General features: G+C 38.3%; 1 protein-coding gene across 3 annotated transcripts in view; it reads right to left on the bottom strand.

The window, feature by feature from the left end:
- The window catches only part of TSG101 (tumor susceptibility 101), a 52,796-nt gene that overhangs the window by 5,743 nt on the left and 32,816 nt on the right, over nt 1-14,237 (bottom strand). For all 3 annotated transcript variants that reach the window (XM_075065112.1, XM_075065111.1, XM_032765503.2), the window contains one exon: nt 2,016-2,218. In XM_075065112.1, coding sequence (XP_074921213.1) covers nt 2,016-2,218 — 203 coding nt within the window. The remainder of the gene's footprint in view (nt 1-2,015; nt 2,219-14,237) is intronic.

The following is a 14,237-nucleotide window of genomic DNA, read 5'->3' as shown; positions in this document are numbered from 1 at the left end:
GTCTATAAGCTGAACCTTCAAGATGGTTAGCTAAAAACAGCAAAAACTGTATGACCCTTTCATAAGCTAACTCTGTTTTCCAACCTCTGAAATACTTTGGCTCTGGCCCGTCAGGGTAAGCTACTGGTTGGTCGGGACGTTTTGTTTACTCGGAGCATCTGCAGGCACGGAGCCCCTCAGCTCCCAGTGTCCGCGGTTTGCCATTCCCAGACAATGGGAGCTGTGGGAAGTGGTGCCACTATTTGTGACAATTCAAATGCATATTCCTTTTGATATTTTATAATAAACCTTTGGAAAGATTTGATTTTTAATTCCAGATCTCTAGGAAGCTTTTGTGCTATCTGTTTGCTGATGAAGACAGAGACCATGACGGCTCATGAAGCGAGTACATCAACCCGCTGATGCAACAAACACTGACAGCTTTACTGACTTGTATTTGTCCTCTTTCGACATTTGCAGAGCACACAGACCAATTCCAGTTCTAGTGACAATGTACCCATTTTGTAGACATTCAACAACCCAATTATTGAGATCTTTCTCTAGCTCAGGAAATGAAGCACATCTCATTGGACATTTTTTCTTGCTTCATGGCATGTATTTTAGTGTTTTATTTTTTCGCCATTCTCTTACTTGCTTCTCATTGATACAGAATTCACGAGCAGCAGCGCAATTGTTGTTTGCCTCTGTATATTCAACAACTTTCAGTGTGAACGCTGCATGATAAGATGCTCTTTTTCTTTTGATTTCACCATTGTTCATTTTAAATACTAGTATGAAAACAGATTATTGTAGTTATAGATTTTGTAGGACTTTATTATGGGAATGTCACCTGCTTTATCACTGTCAAATTATTATTATTCTTTGTTTATTTCAAAGAAACCCTGTAAATTGGCATGTCTGTAGGGATAACAGGCTATTTCAATTTTACTAGAGATTCCATCGATTCTGCACGTTATATTTTCATATTGGCTTGAGACATATGAGGGCCATTTCAAGCCACTCTAGTCCACTAAACAAAGCCATTGCAACTTTAAAAGGCTGCAGTATTGACATCAATAAATGGATCAGCAAACTTTGGCTCCCGACCTGTCAGGGTAAGCCACTGGTGGGACGTTTTGTTTACCTGGAGCGTCTGCAAGGCCTGGAGCCCCTCAGCTCCCTGTGGCTGCAGTGCGCTGTTCCCAGCCAAATGGCGCCACTTCCCGCAGCTTCCATTTGGCTGGGAACAGTGAACCACGGCCACAGGGAGCTGAGGAGCTCCAGGCCTGCAGACACTTCAGATAAACAAAGCAACAATGTATTAGATATTCAAGTCAATGATTCCATAGAGTTTAAAATTATCAAATTTTGGTGTAGACCCGTTTATAAGCCGACTCCTGCTCTTTGATGCGTCACTTTACCAAAAATATTCAGCTTATGAACGAGTATATACAGTAAATTTTTATTTTTTTGTAATGTCATACACCTGCCAGTTTAGTTGACATAGCTGCAAAAAAAATAATGTCTTGTATAGCATTTTCAATAAGCAGGTGCTAACTAACTAATCTTCACATTCTCTTTGTAAAGATGGGTAAAGTAAAGCAGAGAGGCTAAGGTGACTTGTACAAGACCACGTGAGTCAGTGATAGTACCAGGATATAGTAAAAATTGTCTCCATTACTATTCAGAAGTTGGAGGCAGAAAGTTATACACATCCCCACATCAGCATCATTTTCAGGAATATACCTCCTTCAACAAAATGTATTACAGTTTCCCTACGGCTAAATAAAATAAAGTGGATATTCTGGACACTGAGTTGAATAGTCTTAACTCCATTTCTATCTACTTTTCTTGCTTTCTCTCTCTCTCTCACACACACACACACACACCCCTCAACTAAAAAAAGGTGACATTTTAAAACTGACATACTAGAAGCCTGGAAACATCCATTATACTCAAAACAGACTGTACACATATATGATTCAGTTCACTAATGGAAATCAAGACATATGGCATTGATTTCTCAATCAGCTTACCACTTCCTGGTCTAAGCGAGTTACCATCTCTTCCAGCTTTTGGTGACCTTTTTTCAGGTCCTCTTCTGTCCGCTTCAAGGCATTGAGCTCAGCTTGTGCACGATCCATTTCCTCTTTCATCCGCCATCTCAGTTTATCACTCACTGCTGAAATGAGAGAAGCTCGAATGGTATCCTCGCTGATGGTACCATCTCTGCTGGGACCTGCAGAACAAAATTCACAGGTACAAAATTATCTCTCACTCTTTTGGACAGCTTTGTTACAGGGCCATTTGATAGAAAGTGATTAAAATTCCTGCACCTTGCTTTAAGAATGTAAGATATGAACATAAAATGAATTTTTCCATGTAAGTTAATTTTCAGAAGCAATGCAGAGGCCACAATGAAATGTAGAAAACCATATAGGAATTAAATTTAAAGGTGTATCCATGCACTCAGCTCACATTAAAATCTAACCGTGCTTTCAATCCTAATTTTAAAAAGGGGCTGCCCATCTCATCACCAACAAGTGCAGCTGAGACCCACAAACAGTTAGTTTCAGTCTCTAACAGAAGGCTGAATTTATGGCAAACTCTGAAGGAACTTAGTATAAAAGATAATATTCAAATATGTAACTATTATGACGGTCTAACAGCTGGCCTATGAATGTGAATTGGTCTTCAGATATTCTGTAGTTTGAAACTTTCTATCAACAAGGATGGAAAAACCTAGTAAACAGCCAGAAGTAAATGGATACACCCCACATGTGATATTTTAAACTTAATTATGAACAACAGAGCAGACTGCTTCTCTATCAGAATATACCTTTGATTGGTGCTTTCAGCGCTGAAATAAGGAGGAAGGAATGAATGAGCAATAACAGAATCACATCCAAGACAAATGTTGGTTTATTTTTGATACCTTAAGTTATACACAGATCATTTCTTGAAACCTTTACGATTCTGCATCAGTACTTCTAAATTTCCTATATCTGCTTACATAGTCGATTCTCATCTAATTCAAATATAAATCCAAACATAACATTTCATTTATGCACAAAAACGTTCCCAACTGAAAGTCTCTTTCCTTATACGCAGGTAAAAAGCAGTCCTTAAAACATTACAGTCACAAACTCCCAACGTGCTTTCTAATCTGCAGGTTTCCCCATTGTCTTCATGCAGATTAGACGGTCTTGCACATGTCCTTTTGATTTAACATGGAATCTTTATACACACAAATTCTCACACTTGATTTAACTCAAACACTATTTCCATTAACGCTACTAAAAATGTTTTCATAAATATTTACATGACTTCAGCACCAGTTATTCATGTCACACTAACATCAAAACCAACAAAAATTAGTAATAGTACTTTAGTATGAAAATTGTATTTTACCTTAAACATCAACTCAAAGTGCCCCACAGCTTTCATACGCAGCCATCCATCCTTTTCCTTTCTCCCTTGATCTTTAAAATTAAAACTCTTCTTTCTGAATTACAATCTTTTCCAGGTTACTAGTCTTTTTCTTCTTTAAGATGATCTGTGTATGATTAACCTATTTGGGTGACAGTGAGCATCCATAAAAGACATCATGACACTGGTGTGATTGGTCCATTCCCAAATTCAGCTGTTTTTATAATCCCTGGTCCACTGAACAACAAAGTAAACTGTTGTAAATATCTGTCTATTCTTCCTAAAGTCTCTTGGCTGCTTTGTTCTATCGGTTGCTGTTTTATTCACTGGTTAGGGTATCCAGTTCCACAATGCCCCTTTGGAACACAGTCTCTGGTCCCCATCTCTCCTTCCAGTTTCCTCAGATTTCACTTTCTGGTTTCATCGTCTCTTGTGAGGACGACTTTATTTTCTCTAATGACGTATTCATTTTTCAGGAGTTTTGCATCCCACCTTCCTCATTTCTTTACTTGTTCTAGTGGCCAAATCTGACTGAAGGCAGGTGCACACAAGCTTCTTTACTTCAAAACTTGATGGTCAGGTACTGATTCATTCTCTTTCCTCCACATGATGGAAAAGTCCAGTATTGCTCTTCGACTCGTTGGAGTTTCCTGTTCACTACTGCAGCCAGTTTCTGACAAAGTTAAAATTAACAGTCCAACATAACATTCACCATGTTCACAGCTCCTCTCCCAAGAGTCTCACCTCTTCTCTCTAAAAACGTATAGCTGAGCACATGTAAGGAAGACTGGGTAACTACCAACCAGAGTATTCCCTCTGCATAATGAACTACATGTCAGTTAATACTCTTTGATTGATTCTTAACACGTACAGGCATATACACACTCATCACAAAAGTCTGCACAGCACTGAGTTTTAAAAGTTTTCACAATTCGTTTTGTTGATCACAAGTATATATCTGAACAAAACTTCCCAAACATTGGCTATATTTAGTTTTTCAAAATATCTTAAAAGAAAGCTCTTGAAAATGAAAAAAACTTAATAAAGCAATAATGATTGAGAGAGTATGTTTCTTTGGGATTTCCGTCCAGTTGGGAGATATTCTGAGGAACACTTTGACCTCTAAGATCAATGGGTTAATCTCCAGGAAATGCCCTGCATTCACATCACTACTGTTATTTTATTAGTATTCTTTTCATTAACAATGTTTGTAAACTTAAGCACAAAACATATTACCAAAGAGAAAAGCATAACTATATACACAATTGTTTGGATCTGAATATAGTCCAAGATAAAAGTTTGTATGTTGCTCCTTTATATTCACCCCAAACAAAAAGATCAAAACTATTTTAAGTAAATTCTAGAAAGCTACAAAGGGATAGTGAGAGTCAAAAACAACAAGCAGGAACAAGATCCATAGTGTACGGGATATAAAATAAGCAGTAGCCTTTCATAAACTATTAAGTTACTCAGACATACAGAAGAAGAGGTACAATAAATGTGAATATATAGCCTGAAGTTTATACAGCAGTCATTCAAAAGTTGCTATAATTGGAAAAGGATGAAAACAACTGGACCTGGGATGTTACCTTTCTAACTGAAGGCAACAAATGTAAGATATTACATTAATGCTAGGACCTGGGATTAGACTATCGTTTTTTGTTATTACTGAATGCCATTTGTGTGTGTGAGCAGGGGAACTGTCCAAGATTTCTTTTACACCCTAAAAAATGTTGAGCATATGATGTACGTGCATTTTGTAACTGCCTTTCCAGATAATTACTGCTTAGTATGTGTTCCAAATTGTAGCAAAGCTTCCAGTCATCGTAATTAAAAATACAGCTGATTAAAAAAGCCTGTGTTAATTCAGGATTTTGTTATTTAATAATCTTACGAAAGGACTGTTGCTCAGTCACAAGACAAAAATCATTTTCCAACTGCAGAAGACTGTACAAAAATGTGAAATGTAAAATGTCAGTACATCTTAGATAAATGTATTTGCAAAAATCAAACCCAAAAAACCTCAAACCGAAAAACAACATATCATGAAGCACAACTGTACTTTTTATAGTTTCCTCTCATTTAAGTAACAAAAATGAGATGCTGACTGGTTATTTTGTGTATTTGCAAACATAAACATATATGTGAACGAACTTAGAAACAGGGCATTTGCTGACGACTAATTACTAGATGGGGTTAAGAGCCTAAAGTTTTCTCTCTGGTCCTACTCTTCCCAGCTGATTTCATGATTATTACCATCGTTCAGCTAAAAATGTGTGTGAGAGGGGGGAAGCCTTATGTCACAGAGGATGCATTTTTAGCTACATCTCTCCTTTGAAAAGCAGCAATTCTTACCGTAATTAACTGTTGTAGATCAGGAGTAATGTTAATCTTATATTTCAGTAGACTAAGAATATGTAGCAGTGTTATAATATGAAGTAACCATTCAGGGTCACACTAGGTATCTAATATTAGGCATTTACTTATAATAAAATTACTTAATATCTAGGAAAAGTTTCAGAATATTTTCTCCTGGCTAAATTATTTATTTGGCTTTAGCAGATAATCACTTTTGCTTTATACACACACATTTAGAGAGATAAAGTCAGACAACTGTAAGAAGAATCTGTATAAGTTAATTAACTTCTATTGTAATTCAGTTAAACCGGCCTAACTAGTCTGGGAAAACAAAAGAATATGGCTAGCTGCAGCTTGATTGCAGTTACTCTAATTCATAGGTTTCACTTGATACATATAATGTAAGAAACATTGATAGATTCCTACAGATTACTGGGTAACTACACTCAATTAGATCCAAAACCAATTTCCATATACTTTGCAAAAAGGCTAGATGATATTTCGAAAAAGATATTTTCCTTTGTAGCAAACCGGTAAGCGCTATGTAATAATCACGATAATTAACTTGGGATGACTAATAAACATTATTATTATTAAACAATATCAAATGAGATTACCACAGTAAAGTGGTTACTAGCTACACCTCTACCCCCAATATAATGCTGTCCTCAGGAAATTACGACATTATTTATAGGTGAAACCGTCATCAAACTTGCTTTGATCTGCCGGAGCACTCAGCCCTGCCCCACTCCCAGCGCTGCTTTACCACATTATATCCAAATTCATGTTATATTAGGTCGCGTTATATTGTGGTAGATGTGTATGTGTGACCTGTAATTTACGGTTACTAAGCAAATACTATTTTCACTTCGGATTCAATACTAGCAAGTGTGATAGAAAAAAGTGATCATGTAAATCAACTCTCTGCCAAGATTTTCTTAATCACTTTCTTTGATTGTAACATTAAATACATTAGCCGTTCGGTGGATTAACAGAATTTTTTCTGCAGATCACACTTTCAGAGTGAGTAGTTATATGTCCTCTGCTAGACTAATTAATGTACATATTTAAAAAAAAAAAAAGTAAACCTTTCAATTTGTTGCAGCAAAGTGTTGTATGTCTACAATACAGGAAACTTCAGTCTCTCTAATTTCATGTTGATATTCCTGCACTAAAAAAGTAATCATTCCAGTCTCCAGTATAAATCATCTATTAAAAAATAATATACAACTTTGCAATTTCTCTTATACTTCTGGTTTACATGTAATTACTTTGAGATACACTAAACCTCAACTGCAGCAACAGGAATCACTGTAGTAACCTGCGTGGCCGGACTCTGCAACCTTTATATGGCTGAACTTTGTACAGTTTTGAAGTCCTGTCACTGCAAGGGAAACTTCAGAAAAGAGAGAATACCCAAGGAAGCCATTTACACAGGGATAAAGGCAAGTTGTTGTATAACAAGCGGGGTTCCGCAGGGGTCTGTTTTGGGACCGGCTCTGTTCAATATCTTCATCAACGACTTAGATGTTGGCATAGAAAGTACGCTTATTAAGTTTGCAGATGATACCAAACTGGGAGGGATTGCAACTGCTTTGGAGGACAGGGTCAAAATTCAAAATGATCTAGACAAATTGGAGAAATGGTCTGAGGGTAAACAGATGAAGTTTCATATAAAGACAAATGCAAAGTGCTCCACTTAGGAAGGAACAATCAGTTTTACACATACAGAATGGGAAGAGACTGTCTAGGAAGGAGTATGGCAGAAAGTCTAGGTGTCATAGTGGACCACAAGCTAAATATGAGTCAACAGTGTGATAGCTGTTGCAAAAAAAGCAAATGTAATCTGGGATGCATTAACAGTTGTGTTGTAAACAAGACACGAGAAGTCATCTCCCCGCTCTAACTCTGCGCTGGTTAGGCCTCAACTGGAGTAGGTGTGTCCAGTTCTGGCACCGGCATTTCAGAAAGATGTGGAGAATTGGAGAGGGTCCAGAGAAGAGCAACTAAGAATGATTAAAGGTCTTGAGAAAACATGACCTATGAAGGGAAGGCCTGAAAGAATTGGGTTTATTTTAGTTTGGAAAAGAGAAGACAGAGAGGGGACATGATAGCAGTTTTCAGGTATCTAAAAGGGTGTCATCAGGAGGAGGGAGAAAACTCGTTCACCTTAGCTCTAATGATAGAACAAAGAAGCAATGGGCTTAAACTGCAGCAAGGGACATTTAGGTTGGACATTAGGAAAAAGTTCCTAACTGTCAGGGTAGTTAAACACTGGAATAAATTGCCTTAGGGAGGTTGTTGGAATCTCCATCTTTTGGAGATATTTAAGAGTAGGTTAGATAAAAGTCTATCAGGGATGGTCTAGACAATATTTGGTCCTGCCATGAGGGCAGGGGACTGGACTCGATGACCTCTTGAGGTCCCTTCCAGTCCTAGAGTCTATGGATCTATGGAAATACAGAAACTGTCAAAACATCATGCATATCATCCTTTTAGTGTATAGCCAAACCAAATTTTCTCAAAATCACGCAAATCACAAAGCAGAAAGAGTTTTGTGAATTAGGCTAACTCCCTCAAGAGTCACATACCTCTAAAGACTAAAACTGAGAATATGTTTGGAAAGAAAGGTACATCTTCAAGATCACTTCCTTTACTTTATCACTATGGGCCTTTTGACTGATGACTATATATCCTTTCAGATTCAGTCAAGGGATTCCCTAATCAGCTGAAATTCATCTCAGGGTAGCAGTGCAAGGCACATACCTTTCCCTCCTCAGCATTCCCTGCCCTGTTAGCCAGAGTGAGCCAGTAACTAAGACCTAAAATGAAGCCTACTTTTCCAACACAGTGGTCCAGAGGGGAAACACTGTTTTAAACGCATAAACTATATAAAAAAAAAACACCAATTAAATCTAGAGTAAATCAAAATAAGAAAAATGTTAGTGATTTTAATTTGTGGTTAGTGCATATCAAGTTACATCAAAGAAGTTACTGGATTAGCCAACTATAAAATAATTGTAAAATAATTCAGTAAAAGGTGAATAGACTGCAAAAATTTCCATATCAAAATGCATCAGAAAATTTCTTCCTAATTAAGTGTGCAACACTTTCAATCCCGAATACTTTGTTGTACAGTAACTACCTCACTCGATACTTCCTTACAGACATTTATTTTTAAAGGCAGAAGTGAAGAGAACATGAGTTCTCTGTGGATGGTCCTAAACTCTGGAATTCATTCTCAACTGTTCCGAGAGAGCCTAAGATTGCTGACCTTGAAGGCACACAGCAAAGCCCATCTCCAGTTTCAAGCTTTTGCCTAAGGATAGGGTGGATACATCTGTGGTAGTTTCTTTGAAACCTGATCTATTTTGCACAAATAGTAATTTTTTTAAATTAAACACGTGATTGTAGCCATATAATTAAACATAAAAAGTGTAACAGAGACAGGATTGGGACAACAAAGAATGGCTGAACTGAAAGGAAAGGAACTGACCCACCATAACATTTCCAGGTGTTTGAGGAAGAACTGGAGTCCAGGATCCTGGACCTATACTGACAGCACAAAACAGACACAATGGCATCAAAACTGATTGGTGAAGGATTCTTCCAACATCCCCCCGCTGACATGGAGTTACGGGGGAGTGTCCAGTGCCACACATCTCCAGCCCCTGCTGCAGTAGGTGTGGGTCAGGGAAAAGGGGGGGCGGCCAGGGTATTTCTATGCCCCAGAGATCTCCAGCTGCCAGAATAACTGATTAGGGTCACAAGCAGCTGAGCATAAATTAGAGCAGTCTTAAGGGTGCTCTAATGTATAATAGGGAATAGCCTGGTCCTTGACTGACCTCAGGTTCAGAGGAGTTGTAAAGATGACATAAAACCAACTTTCTCTATCCCTAAGCTGTAACGATGGCTAAGTGCATCCTCTTGATTAACACGTTAAATTAATCAAAACATTCCAAACAAAGTTTTACAAGCAACTAAATGGTTCTCTCTCATACCAGTTTCTAATCTTGACTATTTCTCAGAAGCCTTACCCTCCCATACAAAAACAGCCAATTCTTCCAATCAAGAATGCCATTATACTCCATGCAAATCAGCATTCAGGTTGTGTGCAAAAGGAGTACCATAAAATTATCTGATCTCTTTCATGAGCAAATCCTGTCTCTAAATAATCAGTCTTTGAACTAGTACTCTTGAGCCTTTATTTCATTTGCCAGCATCTCAGACATAACAAAATCCTCAAGATAGTGCACATCTTTGTTGCGTCACAGAATGGATCTTTTTCTGAACATATTGTGTGTTCAGAGTTATTTATTTTTAAAATAGTTGGATTTTTATAGCATGGTTTTACTTGAAACTGTTTTGGCTATCTCTCTGCGACAGCATATGACAGTACCGGAAGAAAGCTTAAAAGCAGAAAATAAACCACACAATTACAAGCTAATAGTTAATGAGCCAATACCTCAAGCAAATACTTCTGCTGTCAACCATGTACTACGGAGAACACAGGAACAGGAAAGATGGCCGAGATGCAAGATCAAACCTAATCTGAGATTTTGAACTCTGAAATCAAGAGCATCAGAAAATACTCTAAAATGGGTATATCCAGATATTATTTACATCAGCAATCTAATATATTTTTCACACCGAGTTTTGCAGTGTTAACGCCAAATAAGAAGAGACCTGGGTTTAGACCAGCATTGATCCTACAGCTTCTGTGTCTTAAAGTTATTGATTAATATCCAGAATGTTGTAGATAAAGACAATGGCACAAGTAATGGGCCAAGAAGACTTACTCTGCACCACACTAAATATACTTTGGCGAAGAACTCAGTGTATTGCTACCTTTTGTTTATGCACAAGAGTTTTATAAGAGAATAACTGTAAAAGAAAGTCCTCTTCTGCGATGCATGTATTATTTAAACTGTTGGAAAAGGTTAAGACTGAGCTGCTACATCTGAAAATAATAAGGATCTACTCTAAAAATGATATGAACTATTAAAATTTAAGCCGACAGAAGTTGGGAGGCTGTTACCACAGATTCTAGCCTTAACAGCGTATGTATTAGCTATGCTTTACATCAGGCATTTGCATCTTTGTGCCTGTGTTAGCTAGCTTCATTTGGTTTATGACACTACAACTTCCATAACTGTACTCTAGCACACCTACTTTGAACTTCTTGGTTTTTCTAGTAATTTTGGCTTTAAAACAGCATTCTTTTCACAAGCACTCTGATGTTACGGATAAGTACATTTCTGGGGAGTAAATGAAGCTTAACTATATTATTAGTATTGGAAATTGTTTGTTTTTAGAATGTTTCCCAAGAGTTGCTCAATGACAGTCTACACGGAATTCAGGAGCTCTTCATTAGTCTCTGTTGGGCTTAGGAACTATATATGAGGCCTCTGCTGTCTGTCCCACGTTCTGCTGCTACCCGTGCTCCCATAGATCTTAGAAGCTATAAACCAAAGCCCCTGGCTCTCCCCTCATCCTTTCCTTTCTTCTGCTCCCAACACAGAATGGCTCCTCCCAGCCAGTTATTTCAAAGCCTGAAGTCACCCAACTGAAACAAGGATAACTGAAAAAAGGCATGCAAACCTGTATCATCAACTCACCAAACTCTGCTAAATGAGTCAAAGGTAAACAGCCTCATCCAGGTCTACGGAATAAACCTGAATCACGTATCTTTAAGCCAAGTAATTTTTAGTTACAACAAGCAATAAAAGAGAGAGTGTAGAAAACTTTTCAAGAAGTAAAAACTTCATTTTTAGAACTCTCTGCCCTTCAATGAATAACCTTATCTACCCCATAAATACTAGAAAAACCTATGGCATATTGTGGTGTGTTTTACAATCACACACGTTCAAAAGTGGTTTAAAACTACTGAAAAAACGTTCCTTAAAAATGTATCACTAATATTTTTGATCATTAATTTTTCACGATAAAAAAATTATAACAGAGCAGTGACAGATTTTATATTTTCCACCAAGTAGTAATGGACTCATTTAGCATGTGTTGCATGTTAATTGTTCTATGCAGGATATGTGGCACAAAGTTTTAAATCCAATGGCACCTATTCAGAGCCAGTAGGTAATACTGTTTTATTTTATATATAAAGTTTATACAGGCTTCTTGTACAATTCATCTATTAATAGACTAAATATTCCTAGTGTAGAAGCTGATTGATAGATTATTAAAAAGACTATGTTGCCTGGTTCATAAAAATGTATATACATTATCAATCTGGTGTCATTTCTAGCTCATGCCACTCAGGCACTTTACTGGTCCATAAAGACATCTACGATACTTTGTTAAAAGTTGTAAACACTTATCACATGTGGCAATGAAAGTATGTGAAACGGCACATAAACCAAAAGAAATTTCTCAAGGAGGTTTAAACATTCTTAGCCCTGTAAAATTTCCTAAAGGAACAGAAGAGTATACTCACTACCAGACAACTGTAATTACGAGAAGTGAATTTTAGCCACCCAGACACTCATATCATGAACGCGAGAGTTCACAAGATTCTAGTCACTCCTTTTATATACAACATACATGTATAAAGCAAAACCAAAGTAAATGATCAATACTAGCTGTTTTCTGAAAATCCCTTATTTAGGACACTTTTGTACAAGACATCGTAATAATAAACTAGGAGGGAAATATCAGGGAAGACATCTTAATCTTAAAAATGGAAATTCAGACAACAAAAAATGTTAATGAAACACAGGAAATGGTGGATTTCTACTAACTCTTTGCACAGGTAAGGTTTCGTATTGAAACAGTCTCAATGTGACTCCTTACAGAGCATGAACCTTTAGCATTTTCTGTCACTTCTATAATTAGCGCATCTTTGGGAAGATTTTATGGCACATAGCCATTAATCCCTGGGAGCACTCAGATACTTAACCTTTACTATGCAGAGTCTAGTTTCACAAGTGACCTTACAGCAACTTCAGACTCGTAACAGAATCAGAAGGATAATGAATGGGGCAAGACTGAAAAAAACCCGAAAACTCTACTTTGAAGAAACGGAGATTAGGCTCACTAATCAAAAAGCCTATTTAAATGTCATGGTATAACAAATAAAATGAGGTACACTTGATGCCTAATGACATACTTGTTATGCTTATAAGTGTGACCTAACAGGACATTGTAAGTCTTTCATCTATACAAGCCACAACACTGCAGCAGCAAGAAACAAAAATTCTTTATGCAAAAAATTAAGATCCGCAGTTCCTTCCTAAAAATGACTTGGGCCTATTTATTTGAGAGACCACCTCTGTTCCCCTGCCATTTGGCACAACTGTCCCCGCCAGCCTGTGTGAATATGCTAAGTTAAGTGTTGCTTTGGATGATATCCCAGCCAAGAGAGGGGAAAAGTTTAGCAGGGAGGAGCAGGCTACACTCCCTGCCCTGGCAGCTGTGTTCCAAACCCTCCTTAGAGAAGGTGAGGGCCAGGGGAGGCTCTAGCTTTTTTGCTGCCTCTGGCAAGGCAGGCAGGCTGCCTTCAGTGTCTTGCTTGCAGGAGGTCCCCGGTCCTGCGGATTCAACATACTCGCCGCCGAATTGTTGCCAAATCTGTGGACCTCCTGCAGGCAAGCCGCCGAAGGCAGCCTGACTGCTACTCTCACAGGGACTGGCAGGGCACCCCCTGCGGCTTGCCGCCCCAGGCACGGGCTTGGAGTGCTGGTGCCACCGCTGGCGAGGGCTGCAGTGGCCAGTCCCAGTGCTGAAAGCCCTCTTATCTGAGGAATGCAGGGAGACATTCCTGTGGAATAAGCAACTCCTTTACAGGGAATGGTTTTCCCCAGGAGAGACAGAGACTTGGAGTATCAAGAAACAGTTAGTGGTGTCCAAGAAGTATCATCTTAAGATGTTAAACTTCTCTGAAGATATCCCTTTTTCAGGGCATCTGGAGATCCAGCATACAAAACACAGGCTATTGCATAATTTTTACTGCTCTGGAGTTTCAGGCATCAAAAAATACTCAAAATATGTGATTCTTACCAGAAGGTAGAAAAAGCTCAAGAATAGTAAAGCAGCCAAGAGGCCACTACCTAGAGTAGAGGAACCTTTTTTGAAGCTGACCATGGATATTGTGGGACTCTGTAGTAAGGAGACCCAGACTGGAAAGAAATTTATACTAGAGGTGATAGATTATGCTACTTGCTATCCTGCAGGACTGCAGCTTTGTCTTCCATAGAGGCAGAAACAGATACTGATGCTCTTTTGCCAATTTTCAGCAAGGTGGGCTTCCCCCCACCCACAAGTTCCTCAGGGACTCATTCATATCAACCCTTCACCAGGGCTTATGGGAGAAACATGGGGTCAGACACTTGTGGACCACTGCACATCACCCTCAAGCCAAAGGACTGGTGGAAAGATTTAATAAGACACTTAAAATACTGCTGGAAAAGTTTGTAGATCAGCAGTCACATGATCAGGACAAGTGTCTACTGTATCTG

Source organism: Chelonoidis abingdonii, chromosome 4 (genome assembly GCF_003597395.2).
Source record: "Chelonoidis abingdonii isolate Lonesome George chromosome 4, CheloAbing_2.0, whole genome shotgun sequence".
Taxonomy (NCBI): Eukaryota; Metazoa; Chordata; order Testudines; family Testudinidae; genus Chelonoidis; species Chelonoidis abingdonii.
This window is presented reverse-complemented; position numbering and strand designations above follow the sequence as displayed.